Source organism: Lagenorhynchus albirostris, chromosome 10 (genome assembly GCF_949774975.1).
Source record: "Lagenorhynchus albirostris chromosome 10, mLagAlb1.1, whole genome shotgun sequence".
In the NCBI taxonomy this organism is placed as follows: Eukaryota; Metazoa; Chordata; class Mammalia; order Artiodactyla; family Delphinidae; genus Lagenorhynchus; species Lagenorhynchus albirostris.
The window spans coordinates 74,368,834-74,385,921 of record NC_083104.1 but is presented as its reverse complement, the minus strand read 5'-3'; the positions used below and the strand labels follow the sequence as shown (position 1 = coordinate 74,385,921).

Here is a 17,088-nt window from a genome sequence, read left to right as displayed (position 1 = left end):
TTCAGAAGGCACACAAGTTCATTCTTAGAACTTCTCAATCAAGTGAATATGTCTTGTTTCCTTTCTTAGGTTATATGTAACAGCCATATGGAGCCCTCAGAATACTTTCAATCGATTAACTGGTTGATAGACTCTTTCTTTTATCAGTAAACAAGCCAACTTGTTTTATACAAAGTGCTGTGGAAGACCCAGGTATTAGTTTTCTTCCTGCAGGAGTTTACAATATAGTAATGAAATAACACTTATGCATGTAACACAGGAAGAAAATGGACCAGGAGTAAAAGGACTTGAATTCTGGATACATCTCCTCCATTTTAGTTGTTTATAAAAACAAATATTTAATAAGCACCTATTATGTGTCAGATATCTGTTAGACTTTAGGTATGCACGGATGAGCAAAATAGTCATGGGCTTTGTGTGTCCAATGGAGGATAATGACATCAAACAATCACAAAAATTTATTCAACAAATAATGTATTGAGAATCTAATATGTGCCAGGCACTGTTCTAGGTGCCTGAAGCAATAATGAAAAAGCAGACAGATCTGTGCCCATACAGAATTTACATTCTAGTGGGAGAAGACAGAAAACAAACTCTAGATGTACATTAAATAACAAATGTATATATCTTATTAGAAGGGGATATGTATTATGGTAAAAGAAACAGAAAGTCAGGTAAGGGTTTTTAGTAATGAGGAGGGGTACAGATAGGAGTTGGGATGGGTTGTCATTTTACACAGGACAGTTAGAGTGGTCTCATTGAGAAGGGATGCATAAGCAAAAACTTAGAATTTTGGAGAGTTGACTCTGCATATATCCAAGGGAAATGTATTCCCTGCAGAGGGAACAGCCAATGTAAAGATCCTAATATGGGAGCATTTTGGAGGGTTCCAGGCACAGCAACGAGGCCATATCCTCTGAAGCAGGGTAAGCAAGGGGGAGAAAAGCAGATGTAAGAGAGTTTGTGTAGATTTTGTAGGGCCTTGAGGGTCACTGTATGGACTTTGGCTTTTCCTGAAGGAAATGGAGAGCCATTATAGGAGTCTGAGTAGGGAGAGAGATGATCTGATTTATGCTTTAATGGGATGACCGGTTCCATGTTACAACCTGTAACTAAATCATGATAGGTGTGTCCTGAAATGGGATAACAGGGGGACCAAATTTATAAAATACCTGTGTATTTGGCCCTAAGCTTAGCTAGCCCCCTCAGACTCACTGGGTCATCTTGGTGCGGACCTGGTAGCATGCGGTATATATAAGCTCACGTAGAATACTGTTCCTTGGAAGTGATGCAGAATGACACATAATCTTGTTGCAGAATGGCACATAATCTAGAAGTGTTCTAGCAGTGAAAGCACATATTCTCAAAAGGAGCGATGTCACCCCCAAAGGGGTGAAAATTGGTTCTTAAGGGACAAAAACTTACTCTTTTAGATGTATAAAACACAGATGTACATACAGTATGTAACAGATATGTAATATATTGGCAGTATTTTAATTTCATGGAAAAGGTACCTAAAAAGGATCCTTTAGGGATGGGGTGGGAGTGGAAGGTTGTATGATCATAAAAAAGGTTGGAAAACAGCGACTTAAGAAGGGAGTGAGTGGCAGGAAGATCACTGAACTGGAGGTTAGGAAATCACAGCCAAAATCAGCTCCATCATTAACTCTGTGAACTTGGACCACTTGCTTCCCCTTTCGAGGTTCCAGCCTGCCTTCAAATGTAAAATCAGGTAGACCGTATGACCTTTTAGCTTTTCTCCAGTGCTAAAATTATGAGAAGGACTTGAGCTGGCTCTCCACTGAGTTATAAACACCAGATTATGGGAACTATGGTCATCTATCAGGTATTTGGACCCATCAAACCTCACCTTTCAATAAAAGAAAGGGATAGCATCAATAGACTTTAAAGTCTGTCTCTGGTCTCTTTCCCTTTATCTATTCTTTTTTTTTTTTTTTTTTTTTGGGTATGCGGGCCTCTCACTGTTGTGGGGTTTCCCAGTGCAGTGCACAGGCTCCGGACGCGCAGGCTCAGCGACCATGGCTCACGGGCCCAGCCGCTCCGCGGTATGTGGGATCTTCCCGGACCGGGGCACGAACCCGTGTCCCCTGCATCGGCAGGTGGACTCTCAACCACTGCGCCACCAGGGAAGCCCCCTTTATCTATTCTTTAAGCTATCCCCAAAGCTTGAATTCTAGAAATACTGCTTTAGTTCGCTCCAGAAGATTCCTAGATGCAACATTGGAGGCAAGGGTACAATGAAGTTTTGTCTATAAGATGCTCATCAGGGCTTCCCTGGTGGTGCAGGGAAGACACAAAAGTCCCTTTACAATCCGTCTGGGTTGTCACTTCAAAGAGAACGATGTATGTGGTGGGTGAAGGGATGCAGGAATTAGCAGGATAGAGTACCAGGTTAAAAAACAAAGAGCCTGTGTATTCGAGGCATCTGTAGATGACATCAACTAGACAACTTTGTGCATACAGTCGTTTGCTTTAGAAGTCCTTTGAGGACAGAGAATGTGTCTGCTAACTCAAATGTTTAGTGCTCAACTCAGTATCCTGTACATAAGAGGATCTTTGTGAAGGTGTCTTGACTATGATGATCACACAGGTCGAAGAGAAAAAAATAAAACTCAAAGCCATAAATCTTTGAGTCCCTTAGTTTGGGTGATCTGTACTGATGTGACCATAGACAAGGGCATTTATCTTCTTTTCCTTCTGTTATTTAATCACCTAGTGGTGTTTCCAGATAAGAAACGTAAGTGGCACTCATTACCTAACTGGAGCATGTGCAGCACAGTTATCATAGGGTATCAATACTCAAACAGCTGTTTTGTGTAATGAATTCAGCTATTCATAGATGAGTTACTATTGTGAAGAATTGTGCTCCACTGAACTGCAGGGACTTCTTAAATGTTGTCAACATTTGGAGGCAATTGGAAGAGGGAACACTATTTAGTGACAAATGGCTAAATATTCAGAATTTCAATGTATACTGGGAAGATAATTCAAGTCAACCTCTAGTTGATCCGAAGAATTTTGGAGTTACTGGCAATGAGGAAAACTATAGAGTCTGCTTGAAAATATCCTTAGGAGTGAAGGAGTTAACTGAGTGTTTAAGCTTTATCTCATGTCCAATGGTCTTGTGGTTTGCCGATTAAAGTCTCCAGTCAATAATTGTTAGGGACCTGTCATTGATAGCTGTTGCTAGTTGCTGTGTTTCAAAAGCCCGTTGATTCCTCTGCAAGGTGATACAGCATCCTCTATCCCTTTCCTCATTTCAGACCTACTCAGGTCTGCCTGCAAAAGGATCCACCAAATCAACAAGCATGAATGATGAAGACAGCAGCACCATCTATGACAGAATCCAAAAAGAGAGGGCATATGAGGATTCAGACCAGCCAGCAGAAGACAAAGGTCCCCTTTACAATGATGTCCATGAAGACTTGAAGGCAGAAGCCAATTTATATGCCACTGAGTTGGAAACCCATGGGTACGGCTCTGCGGCCATTTATGCTGTTGTTGGTCGGGAGAGCACCTCAGCCTCTTTTCAACGAGAAACAGGAGAATACCTCCTGCCTGAAAAAGTATATCCTGAGGCTCAGCATCCTCAACCTGGGGAGCCCCAGGAGAATGGAAGTGAGATGGAAGCAGATCCGACTTCTCCTTCCAGCTTCACCATCCAGCACAGCAGAGCCTTCTCCACCAGCGAGGACTCCCCTACCTGCTATTCTGCTGATGATGTTTCAGAAGAAAACGAACCAGCTTCAACTAACCCTGAGGTTAACCTCTTAGTGAAGGTAAGGGCTGCCTCTGACAGACACACCCGCACACGCAGATGGTGTTTTATTTTGCTCTGAGTGACCAGGGAAAGATGCATGGTGTCATGGTCCTTGGGGGTCAATATATATTAAAGAGTAGGGCTGATGGAATGGGTTGTTCCATAGTTCACCCAGGACCGCTCAAAATTACAAGAATTGGTAAGTGCGTTTAAAAGTGTGTGTCTAATCATTGACTTCTCTATACCACAGGCAAAGCATTTTTTAAGAGTTCACTTATGAGGGAGCAGAAATTGTTGCTCAGATCCTTTCCTTTGTGACAGACATTAAGTGCATTTTCCTGTCTGGTTAAATTTCTTTCATCGTCATCATTTTGAAAAACGAAACTAAGGCTTGTTGAAGTCAAATCGTTGGTCCTTCTTAACGTTTCTAAGGTCACAGATAGTACTTCGTATGTATGGTCGATAAATGTTACGTCTGTCACCGAGCTTGCCCTTTTGGCACCAATATAACTAAAATATCTGATGAGATAAAATGCTTTCTCTAGTAGTAATACACTTAGTGTCAGTGTTAATGTTTAGCCCTTAGTATATTTAAACAAAGAACTTTGGTGATCTTTGTATTAGACTGATATTCTAATAAAGATTATGGTTTTGAATATTATCAAAACATAAAAATCATTTCAGGGCTAAACAAATCATCTTTATAGATCAAGATGATGTTTTCCCCAACATTCCCCACCCAAATTCATATTTACACAAATTTTTATGTGAAGACAACAAAAATGATTACTCTATGAACCTATAAAAACCCCAGTCAACACTCATTTCTCCCCTTTCCGGTTTCGAATTAACTCCTTTAATGAAATGCACTTTCTTTTCTAATTTAATACATAATTATTTTCTATTTTTCTCTGCCTGTTTGGTGTATAAATCGTCTCCTTTATTCTACCACAAGGTCCATTTCAAAAGCACCAAGAGCGTTTGGTTCGTATTTAGGTACCTGGCAAACCTTGCCTGGGATTTTGTTGAGCATTTGGGAGGAAGAAGCGTGTGTAGACAGAGTCCTTGCTCTCAAGAAATAACAATGTGGTACAGGAGACAGACTTGCAAGTTGTGAATATTGGTGAAATGGAGGAGTGAGAGAGCGTTGTGCCGTGGGTATTCTGGAAATGCCCAAGGGTGGACGAAGGAGTAAGGAAAGGCTCCACAGAGGAGGGGACATTCAAACAGGTGCATTCAAGCAGCATTCCAGCCATTATATTCACACGACCGTTGTGTTAGTTTCAAAAAAAGTCACCTTTTTAAAAGTGAGGACTAGGTGTATTTTCCTCAAGACAGAGGCATCCCTGCAACTTCCTGCAAGAGACAAGATGAATCAATCATCATCGTCATGATCATCATCGTCATTATGGGCACATCAAACCATTACTTGCATGTTTGGCAAAGTGTTGATTTCATCAGAAATTAGGCTGAACCAAACAGAAGTAGGAGGAAATAGAAGTGTTGGCATCTCTAGCTGGTACCAGCAACAGGAAAAACTACTTGATAGTGTCATGTGGTTCCTAAGTTACTTAAGATCCGTGGTTCCCTAAAGTAAATATTGGATCTAATTAACTCTTTACATTTACATTCTTTTTAGTATAATTTTGTTAACTAAGTGGACGTAGAATGTACCATCAACCTCAGCTCCTATGTGTGAACTCCTTTTTAGAGATTCTCAGCATCACTCAGTGAGAAGAAGGGCAGTCATAATCCTGGCTTCTCCACCCCCCAGCCCACCTCCACTGCGGTCCTTTATTCAATGGGGAGGGAAATGAGTAATATGAAAACAGGTGATACAGGGCTGCAGGGCTTGCATGCGAGTAGAGGGCGTGTGTGTGACCAGCCCAGGCTCCTCCCTCCTCCCAGCTCTGCAGAGGGGCTGCTGGAACCCCTGCATTGGACGGGGATCACCATCTTCCTAGCGGGCTTGTTGCTGGTGTTCTGGGGTTGTTCTCCTCCTGGGCTGTTTTGGTGTAGACCACTTGGGCTGCAGGTACACCTGTACTCATTTGTGTATGTTTCCACCTGTCTGGACAAGTCAGAGAAAATGTCATGCAGGTTAATAACTGTGTTCAACCAACTTTTCATTGAGGCTCGGCCATTTCAGGGTGTTGACCTGTTACTTACTTAGTTAAAATATGTCATTTATTTATTCATTCAACAGAGAGTTATTGCGCCAGGTTCTGGGTGTACAACAATGAAGAAAACAAAGGCCTGGCTCCCCAGCACTTTGCATCGTAGTGGGAGAGACAACAGATGGACAAATAGAGAAGTAAATATAAAATATGCCGAGTGGTGATAGTGCCATAAAGAAACATAAAACAAAACAACGGGTGTGTTAATTTCCTACTGCTGCCCTAACAAATTACTACAAACGTAGTGGCTCCAAACCATATAAATTTATTCTCCTACCTTCCGGAGATCAATCGGAAATGAGTCTTAAAGGGCTAAAACAAGGAGTCAGCAGAGCTGTGCTCCTTCCGGAGGCTCCAGGCGAGAATTTGTTTCCTCCATTCTTCTAGCGATGGTCCTCATTCTTGACTCCTGGCCCATGTCACATCTCCCTTTCTCTCTGGCTTCCAGCTTCACCTTTTTTTTGGCCACACCATGCAGCATGCAGGCTCTTAGTTCCCCGACCAGAGATTGAACTCGTGCCCCCTTTAGTGGAAGCGCAGAGTCTTAACCACTGGGCCTCCAGGGAAGCCCCCAGCTTCCCCTTGCCTTCCAATCTGACTCCTTCTGCATCCCTCTTATAAGGAAACCTGTGATTAGTTTGGGCCCGCAGGATAATCCAGGTTAATCTCCTCATTTCAAGATCCTTAATTTAATCACTTCTGCAAAGTCCCTTTGGCTTCAAAGTCTCTGGGAATTAAAGCATGGGCCTATTTGGGAGCCATTGTTCAGCTTCCCACAGTGGGACGAGAATGATGCTGAGTAGGGGTGGGAGGAGTAGGGGTAGCCGGGGCGTGGGGGCGGGGGAGATAAGAGAGGTGGAGGTGGGTACAGGTCACGCCTAGGCCTGATGAGCCGTTGACAGAGCTTCCACTTTTTTTGTGTGTGTGTGTGCGGTACGCGGGCCTCTCACTGTCGTGGCCTCTCCCGTAGCGGAGCACAGGCTCCGGACGCGCAGGCTCAGCGGTCATGGCTCACGGGCCCAGCCGCTCCGCGGCATGTTGTATCCTCCCGGACTGGGGCACGAACCCGCGTCCCCTGCATCGGCAGGCGGACTCTCAACCACTGCGCCACCAGGGAAGCCCAGAGCTTCCACTTTTACCCTGAGCGATAAGGGGAGTCATCAGAGGGTTTTGGAAGGGAAATTCTGGCTGCCTTTTTGATGATAGACTACAGCAGAGAAAGGGTACAGGCAGGGAGGACAGGTTGGAGGCCCTTGAAAAACTAGGCAGGGGAGGACGGTGGATTGGACGATGGTGACAACAGTGGAGCTGGTGCCAAGTAGATTGGGATTGTTGGGAAGAGAGAGCCCAGCGGTTTTGCTGGTGGGTCTGATGTGTAGTATAAGGAAGGGAAGGAGCTAAGTTTGACTCTAGGGGTTTAGACAAGAGCTATTGAGTGAATGGAGATGTTATTCTCACTTCACCTGTGGACCTCTTCTCCAGGAACATATGATCCAGAAAATGTGTTCACAGTCATTCATATATCCATCCCTCCCTCCCTCCCTCCCTTCCTTCCTTCCTTCCTTCTTTCCTTCCTTCTTTCCAACATTTACAAGATACTTACTACGTGCCACATACTGGATGTAAGAGATGAATGCAGCACAACCCAAGTGCACTGTCCTGTGGGCAAAGACAGAGAAACACAATTCTTGAAAATAATAAGAGGAAAGAAATAACTGCTTCTTGGTCATTGGCTGAGATCCAGTGAAGGAAAAGTCTCTAGTGAGAGCTGCAATTCATGTCGTAAGGCAACCAAGAGGAGTTGTCAGTTCAGAATTTGCTGATAGGATTACAAGAATTTCTTGCTGCTTTCTGCTAAAGTTGAAGGACCTGTAGACATTTTCCTAATTGTGTGTGTGTGTGTGTGTGTGTGTGTGTGTGTGTGTGTGTGTGTGTGTGTATGGAAGAGAAAGAAAGAGAGGGACGAGAGGGACAGAGACTGAGGGAGGAGAGGAGATAGAGATATAGAGGGAGATAAGAGAGATAAGAGATAGAGAGGGAGATGGAGAGGGAGAGAGAGAGAGAAAAAATATTCTGGTATTTAACACAAAGGAAAAAAAGTAATCTGACGATGACAGTTGCAAAGAAAAATGGTACAGATGAACACCATTTGTCCTGCACATAATTGATGTCATTGATTATGGAAGGCAGTATATATATGTATGCTGTAGAGCACGTTTTCAAGTCAGGTTGCATGGTTTGAATCCTGGCTTAGCACATTAATTTCTGTTAAATTGTTTACTACTTTTCTCATTGGTAAAATGGATGTCATAATGATACGTTCCTCATAGGGTGGTTATGAAGATTGAATAAGAGAATCCTTGTAAATTGCTTAGTATAGCATCTGACGTATAGTAAATGCTCAATATTTAGGAGGCTAAATTATTATTGTTTATTGTGATGAATTTGAATCATCCATAAAATAACAATTTTTATTTTAGGCACTGTGCCTTATAGTTAGTAGACATTATAAATGTTCTGTTAGCTGATATTAATGTGATGGTGTAATATCGTGGAAAGAGCACTGGTCAGGAAATTCTAACACGACTTTGTCAATGATTCACTATGAAACATTCTTGGACCCAAGTTTCCTCATCTCTGAAGTGCAGTCCTTTCCAGCTCTCACAGTCTTTGACCAGGGTATGTGGCCCCAGGTCTGTATCAGTGTCACGTGCCTGGCACCATCTATTGTCCACTTGAGCAGACCGCTTGATAGTGATTAGGGTCTCTAGATTTGGGTGTGGTAGGGAGGGCCAGCAGGAAATCAACACGCCTTTCCACCCTCAGCTCACGTGAAGCCTGTCCCTTGGAAGGCATCCTCAGGGGCTGTCTCTGATTAGGCACTCACAGAGTCCCCATGTAGAGTTGCACAGGTTGTGCACTGAGCAAAGTTAGGGGGCCCCATTCACAGAAAATATAAACGGCGTCCTTCTAGAGTCAGGCAACATATGAGCCCTGATAAATGTTTCTTAGACTCATAGCCTGGAGTATTTTTGTCTAAAAGAGTGACTCCCTATAATTTGGTTCAGCATAATGGAAAGAGTCACAGAATTGTCAGTAGAACTTGTTATTATTGCTGTAACACAGGAGCCTGATGCTGTTCCAGAGGTCATGGTATCCGAATAGAGTATTCAACCTAATCCACGGGCTGTTAGAATACTGTAATTAGGATAAAAAATATTAAGCAATATTTCTTTTTAACCTAGTCCTCTTAAATGTTATTTTATATATTTCATCACATGTACAGTGTATTCTTGCAGTAGTACGTTAATATAATTTGCAAATGAATAAATATACATATATTGTGGGGAAACGTGTACGTTCTGTATTGAGAGGCATGCTCAGTTTTTACACTCTTATTGACTCATAGGCTTTCCTTCCTTTTCTGCCACCACCTGGGGTCTGAGACTCTTTCCTCAGCCACGAACAAGTGAGAATAGGTCCCCTCATCTCCCGGGTCCTTCCCGGGAGTTTTCATAAGCAACACACTGAGTCCATTTGCTTTGGAGGCAAACAAAAATTCACCGTCTCAGTCGAGGAGCTAAGAAATCGCATGGAGGAAATGAGGGACATGCAGCTAGATTTGCATGTTGAGATCTGATTCAGGTGAGGAGCAGTGGGGATGTGCCGGGTGGTGGTCTCAGCAGACGCAAAGGCACAGCACATATGCACGTATATGTGAGGAGATATATTTGGCTGGAATGGAGGGAAGGTCCACATTGGTACAGAGCAGAGGCTGAGGTCGAAGAACCAGGAGTACAGTCTTTTTTTTTTTTTAATCATATCTTTTATTCTCCTATTATCTTTGGGTTTTTTGCTGTTGGTTTGTTTATTGAAGTAGGGTTGATTTACAATGTTGTGTTAGTTTCAGGTATACCGCAAAGTGATTCAGTTATACATACATATATAATTTTTTTCAGATTCTTTTCCCTTATGGGTTATTACAAAATATTAGGTATAGTCTTTCATGGCAAACTGAGCAGCTTGGATTTTATCCTGAAGGCAACTGAGTGTAACAGAATGTTTTGAAAGAGAATATCATTAGCGAAGCAATGTTTAGGGTGATGGATAAGCAAATTAAAAAGTATTTCCACCTGTTGGTGTAGAACAGGACAAAACAGACATCTACCAACTTTCATTTCTAAGATTAGTTCAAGCATTTGAATGTAAATACATTGTGTATAATGACTATCTCCTTTTTTAGTTATTTATTCATTCAGCTGTCTGTCTGAATATGTCCAAGTATTTAGATCCTTGATTTCATACAGACAAATTTCTGGAAAAAGTTACCAAACGTGATGCTGATTTATATACTATCTATATGGGTATCTAGGTACTTTATATTTGGTTGGGGGAGAGGGATAATGTGGATTTGGCACCAAGTTTGTTTTTTGTTTTTTGCGGTACGCGGGCCTCTCACTGTCGTGGCCTCTCCTGTTGCGGAGCACAGGCTCCGGACGCGCAGGCTCAGCGGCCATGGCTCACGGGCCCATCCGCTCCGCGGCATGTGGGATCTTCCCGGACCGGGGCACGAACCCGGGTCCCCTGCATCGGCAGGCGGACTCTCAACCACTGCGCCACCAGGAAAGCCCTGGCACAAAGTTTTGATTGATGTTGTTTTAGTACAGTTCCCAGTAAAAAAATGTGTTTGTGAGGTCTGTCTTAGCCTGGCTGGACCACTCAAAAGTTTTACATCTAGATGCCTGGAGATAGCTGGAGCCCTGCAAGGGACTCCCTGTTCACAACCCCTAGGAACAGCCTGCTCTAATGTCAGTAATAAGCACACATCAAATATGTCTTTGGAAACGTCTGTGAGAAAGTGGAAGTCTGAGCCTGTTGCGTGTGCCCAACCATGCTTTCGTGGAACCCTTGAAACATATGAGTATGGAACAAGGGGCAGGTTTGAACAAAGATTTCTACTTCTTGTCATAATGTCCTCTTAATTAGGGAACAATCAAGCCAAAATCACTTTCTAGGTGCCCGTATGAACTACTCTGCTCACTGAATCCATGCCATCAATCAAAGAGAGAACAGAATCCTAGTGCTATAACAAGAATATTGAAAACCAGATGAGTCAAGTAACTTGCCCAAGGCTGATGGCAAATTAGTAGCAAAGCCAGGGCTTTGACCAGCCCGCCGCTTCCAGGGCACTTTCCTTCCTATTGGCATTCCTAGCCTGGGGTGCTGGATGCTCGTGAACGTGCTACAGGAGGTTCAGGAACATACTAAAACTCCATGCAAATTTTTTGTGGAAGCTGCTTCCAGGAGGGTCCATGAACTCTTGCTGTTGTCTATCTCTGTGATGCATTGCGCTTCCCTACCTGGGTCCTCATGCCTTGTGTCTCCATGTGGGAGGGGGAGAATGACTGAGCAGCCCAACTAACTCCTGTCCTTTCCGTGGAGTCAGCCGCTTGCTGTAAGCCTTTTAGCAACTTGAGAAACCATGGGAAGGAACACTGACAAAAGAGTAATAAAGATGCATTACCTGAATCATCATGGGGGGATTATGTCCACTCTGAAAAGGAAGGTGATGTGATATTCTGAAATACATACCACCAAATTAGAATCCACTTATTTTCCAAGGGAAATTTTGGACATTTTTTCCCCAGAGCGACTGCTAACTTAGTGTCAACTCAACCACACCTCATCCCACCACCTTGGTGGGCAGTGTCACCAATTGTACATGCTAAAACTTTTTAGTAACTTAGATTTCTGCTTCTTTACTGCCCAACATTCCAGTCAATTTCACCTCCTAAAGTGTTCTCATCTCTCCATCTTGGCCACCATTGGCCATGGTCATCTTGACCACAGTTATTCAACTTGTCGCTCTGCCTCTAGACTTATCTTCCTCCTAAGAAGCCCCACATAGTCACCAGAATGGCATCTGAACACACCATTCCCTGTTTCAAGCTATACAGTGGCTCCCCACTGCCCCCAGGAAAAAGGCTGGCATGAGACAATGTACAGAAGGGTCTTCATGCCTCATCAGGCTTTTAGCCAAGACCTCATCACCTGCTATTCTTCACTCACACTTTGCCTTGAAAAATGTTGACTTGTATTTCCCTGCATACTTCATGCCATTTCATGACACTGGGTCTTTGCTCAAGCTGTTCTCTTTCAGTGCTCTCCCTTCCTGGGACAGCCTACCATCTGTAGGCTGGTTGCAGACCCAGCCGAGAAGTCACCTTTTCCAGAAGCTTTTCTTGGCCCCTCCAGGCAGGGCTGGGTTGCGTCTTACCTCAATGTACCAGTCTGCTAGGGCTGCCATAACAAAGTACCACAGACTGGGTGGTACAAAGTACACAGAAATTTATTTTCTCTCAGTTTGGAGGTTAGAAGTCTCCAGAATTCTCCAGGAGGCTAGAAGGCTAGAATCAAGGTGTGGCACGGTTGGTTTCTTCAGAGGCCTCTGTCCTTGGCTTGTAGATGCTGTCTTCCTCCTGTGTCTGCCCGTGGTCCTTCCTCTGTGTGTGTCTGTGTCCTAATTTCCTCTTCTTATAAGGACACAAATCATATTGGATTAGGGGGTCCACTCTAGTGATACCATTAGGATCACCCTAATGATCTCCTTTTACCTTAATTACCTCATTAAAGACCCTGTCTCCAAATACAGTCACATTCTGAGGCACTAAGGATTAGGATTCAACATATGAACTTTGGGGAGACATAACTCAGCCCATAACACTTCATGTTATAATTCTCTCACTGAAGGAGCATCTGTCTTTTATCCATTTTCATATACACAGTCCATGGCTACTTAAATGATGATTGCATTAGAAAGGAAGGAGGGAATAAGTTACTCCTAGGGAGGCTCAGGGCAATGGGGCGGGGGGAGGAAGGCTTGTCCCAGGGGCCTGCAGCTGTAATGAGAACGGTTCTCCAAGCCCCTGTGTTAGTCTCATAGAGCTGCTGTAACAAATTACCATAAACTTGGTGGCTTAAAACAAAAGGAACTTATTCTCTCATCGTTCTAGAGGTCAGAACTCTGAAGTCAAGGTATAGGCAGAGTCACACTCCCTCTGACAGCTTTAAGGGAGAATCCTTCCTGCCTCTTCCAGTTTCTGGTGGCTACTGGCATTCCTTGGCTTATGGCTGCATCACTCCCATCTCTGCTTCCATCATCACATGGCCTTCTCTCCTGCATCTCTGTATCTGTTTTCTCTTCTCTTCTTTTATAAAGACTTGTTAATGGATTTAGGGCCCATCCTAATCCAGCATGATCTTACCTCAAGATTCTTCATTTAAGTACTCTACAAAGACACTTTTTCCAAATAAGGTCACATTTACAAGTCTGTTTGGGCATAGCTTTGGGGAGGGAGGAACACTTCAACCCACTACATACAGCCCCTGAAGGTAGGACTGGGTTGAGTTGAAGCGTGGGAACTCTGGACATGGACAGCCACTCCTGGGATCCACATATCCCACCCAACGCAAGGGGTTCTATGAGAATTCAGTGGACTGTTTGCACCTTCATCGCATTAGTTCTGCAGCATTCATGAGACCTCCTGGCACGTGCCTAGCATCACCCTGAGGTTGGGCAGGAAGCCAACCACTGAGTGCTTAATGTCATTTGCTGGGCTTAGAAGGGATGTTTGAGTCGAAGGACTTGAGGATTCCCACAGCGGTTGGTGTGAAACAGTGTAAGGAATGGCCTGCGGAAACAGTGTGGCCATAGCTCATTCAACATGTCCTGGTTCCTGGGTCTAGCTTTGTGTTTCTGCATCTATATAATTGACCAAACACTGTTCTGACAAACACAGTGACCAAGAGAAGGAGAGTAGTGTCAACACTGGGAGAAAGAACGTCAACTGACTGGGATGGGGCTGACGATCAGAATATTTGGGGAGAGGGAGAGTGACACGGATGATGGATCCTTTTCTGGACTCCCATTTTTTAAAGGGTAACTCACCAGACTGTCAGGGCCTTGACGGAATGGATGATGTCTTTCTTATTTCCACAACGCATTGTCCTGTGGGGTGCTGGGCTTGTCGTAGGGGGCTCCATAAATGTTGGACAAACTGAACTGACCCTTCGGGTAGCCTTCACCCAGTGTTCTCTAGCTACATCTTACTCACCTGTGTTTGTACTCCCACCATTAGTGTGGAGGCTGGCCCACAGTCATAAATATTTTTCAAATTGAATTAAACTGAACTTGTTATGGGAAAAGTAGTTAAGTTCTTTTTTGAAGGGAAAGCTTATTAGTGTATTCTGGGAAATGTGATCAGCATTTTCAAGCAAAGGCCCTATGTCCCTGCATCCATTGATGGGGGATGGGGGATGGGTGAATGGTAAGTCATGGTAAGAAGCCAGCTGATATGGGGGAGAAAAGAGAAGGAGAAATTCATATTACCTGAATGTTTTCTTTGAACTATGTACTGTAAGTCACCTGCTTTATTGAAATTACCTCTGTAATAGGACTTAGGAGCAAGATCCGCATCTGGATTCTAACACTGGGTAACCATGCAATGTTGGGGAAGTCGTTTGCACTCTCTGGGCCTTAGATTTCTCAACTGTAAAATAAACAGTTGCAATAAGTTGAGCCCAAGAGCCCCCACAGGTTCTAACCTGCAGAGCGTGGAAGCTTCATTCTCCTCTACAGTAAAGTAATCTCCCTCCCACGCCCCCACCCCAGCTTAAATTTATATTATCATGAGGCTCTCTGAACTATATACTGAACATACTCTTAGACAGCCCTGTGACTTGTTAAATGGGGGAAAAGGGAGATAGTGAGTAACAAAGAAAAAGATGTTCTCACACAGAAACAGGATTTTGACTCAACTCATATTGAATAGTAACAGGTTTTGGAGCCCCATTGACTCTTCTCCCCTTTTGAATAGGTTTACCATTTGCATGGTTCAAAATTTGAAAGGTACAAAAGATAGTCTCTCCCCCACCATACTCCTTCAGACATCCCATTTCCATTTTCTGAGGTGATTTACTCTAAACTTTCATGTATGTGCTTCCTGAGACATTTGACACACATCCTGGCAAATATATGTATGTTTGTATATTCGAAATTATCTCTTTTCCCTTTTATTTAATACAGATGGTATTATACTATATATCCTATTATGTACCTTCCTTTTTTGAGAGTCAGTTTTGTTGGGACATAATTTACATACACTAAATTCAGCAATTTTAAGTGTACTCTTCAATGAATTTTGAACAAATATATACAGCTGTGTAACAATCATCACAATCATGATATGGAACATTTCCATAATCTCAAAAAGGTCTCTCTTGACCCTTTGCCATGAGTCCCCTCCAAGCCACACCCTGAATCCTGGAAAACACACATCTTTCTATCATTATAGTTTTACCTTTTCAAAAGTATCGTATAAATAGAATTAAACTCTGTAATCATTTGTATGTGGTTTCTTTCTCTTAGCATAATGCTTTTGAATTCATCCGTGTCAGTACATATATCAGCAGGTGGTTCCTTTTTATTACTGAGTAGTATTCCATTGTGTGAATATACCACAATTCGTTCATTCATTCAGAAGTTGATGGACATGGATTCTTTCCCAGTTTTTGGCTATTATTAATAAAATGGCTATAAACATTCACATATAAGCTTTTGTGTTGATTGTGTTTTCATTTCTCTTGGTCAAATACCTAAGGGTGGAATTATTGGGTCATATGGTCAGTGAATGCTTAACCTTATTAAAAAAAATCTTTCAAATTATTTTCAAAGTGGCTGTAAGAATTTATAAAAGATTTCTTTCTGCTCCTTTTCCAGTACTTGGTATTTTCAATCTTTTAAGTTTTAGGTATACTGATAAATATATAATGATCTTTCATGGCAACTTTAATTTACATTTTTTCTAATGACTAATAATAATGTTAAGCATCTTTTCATGTACTTACTAGCCATCATTAGATCTTCTTTGATGAAGTATCTGTTCAAATATTTTGCTTATTATTGTTATTTTAGCGTTATCATATTATTGAATTTTAAGAGTTCCTTATATGGTCAAGGTACAATTTCTTTATCAGGTAAATATTTTGGAAATAGTTTACAAAGTGACTTGACTTTTCATTTTCATAAGTGTCTTTTTTTTTTGGTGTTACACGGGCCTCTCACTGTCGTGGCCTCTCCCGTTGCGGAGCACAGGCTCCGGACGCGCAGGCTCAGTGGCCATGGCTCATGGGCCCAGCCGCTCCACGGCATGTGGGATCCTCCCGGACCGGGGCACGAACCCGTGTCCCCTGCATCGGCAGGCGGACTCTCAACCACTGCACCACCAGGGAAGCACCCATAAGTGTCTTTTGAAGACTAAAGATTTTGATTTTGATGAAGTCCATTTATCAATTTTTTTTCTTCTATGGTTTGTGCTTTTTGTGTTCTAAGAAATATTTGTCTAGTCCATGGTCACAAAGATGCTCTCCTATATTTTCTTCCAGAAGTTTCTCAGCTTTAGGTTTTATATTTAGTTCTATGATCCATTTTGAGCTAATTTTTCATAGGGTGCAAATATGGCTTGCATCTATCTATCTATCTATCTATCTATCTATCTATATCTAACTTTATCACAATCTCTCTCTCTTTCTGCAGCTCCATCCCTTCTGGTATTTAGATCTGCGAATTCTAGCTGCCTTGACCTTCTGAAACACCAAACTCTGTTGTCTCCTCAACTCAGAAAGACCACCAGCCTCTATTTGGGTTCTATGCTGTCTGTCTCCAATGTCTGAAAACCATCACTTTGTGAAGTTTGTCTGCTTTACTCAATGTTTAAAGAAATCTTCCAATTGTTAAGTGTAAATCTGGTTCCTTTTAATCCATCCTGGCCAGAAATGGGTGTTGTCAAAATTGACTTTAAGATCCCCATTTCACTTGGGTTGCTTCTCCTTTCTTTCCAGATATTGGCCCCATAAAGTCAAGTTTGAATTGGAGTTTGGAATATAGCCATGAAGTTCAACTAGACTAAAGTCTAATGATAATGACATTAAAGTGATATAGTAGGAGTCAGCTATCGCAAGTATGTTGGCCTTCAGGCAAAGACTGCTTGCTGACCTTCCATCTTTCTATTTTCTTTTAAGACTACGTTGTCTTTTGCAAAGTCTTTATTTTGTACCTTAAGTTCTGAGTAA

The 17,088-nt window shown here is 42.6% G+C and overlaps 1 protein-coding gene across 2 annotated transcripts in view; it reads left to right on the top strand.

The window, feature by feature from the left end:
* LOC132527404 (chloride intracellular channel protein 5-like) overlaps nucleotides 1–16,816 on the top strand; it is a 41,426-nt gene extending 24,610 nt beyond the window's left edge. The window contains exons 4-5 of one of the 2 annotated variants that reach the window (XM_060163045.1): nucleotides 3,285–3,800; nucleotides 16,553–16,816. In XM_060163045.1, coding sequence (XP_060019028.1) covers nucleotides 3,285–3,800; nucleotides 16,553–16,606 — 570 coding nt within the window. In that variant the 3' untranslated portion in view covers nucleotides 16,607–16,816. Of the gene's footprint in view, nucleotides 1–3,284; nucleotides 3,986–16,552 lie in introns of those variants that run through there. The other variant, XM_060163044.1, reaches the window with a different exon arrangement.
* Nucleotides 16,817–17,088: the final 272 nt, after the last annotated feature.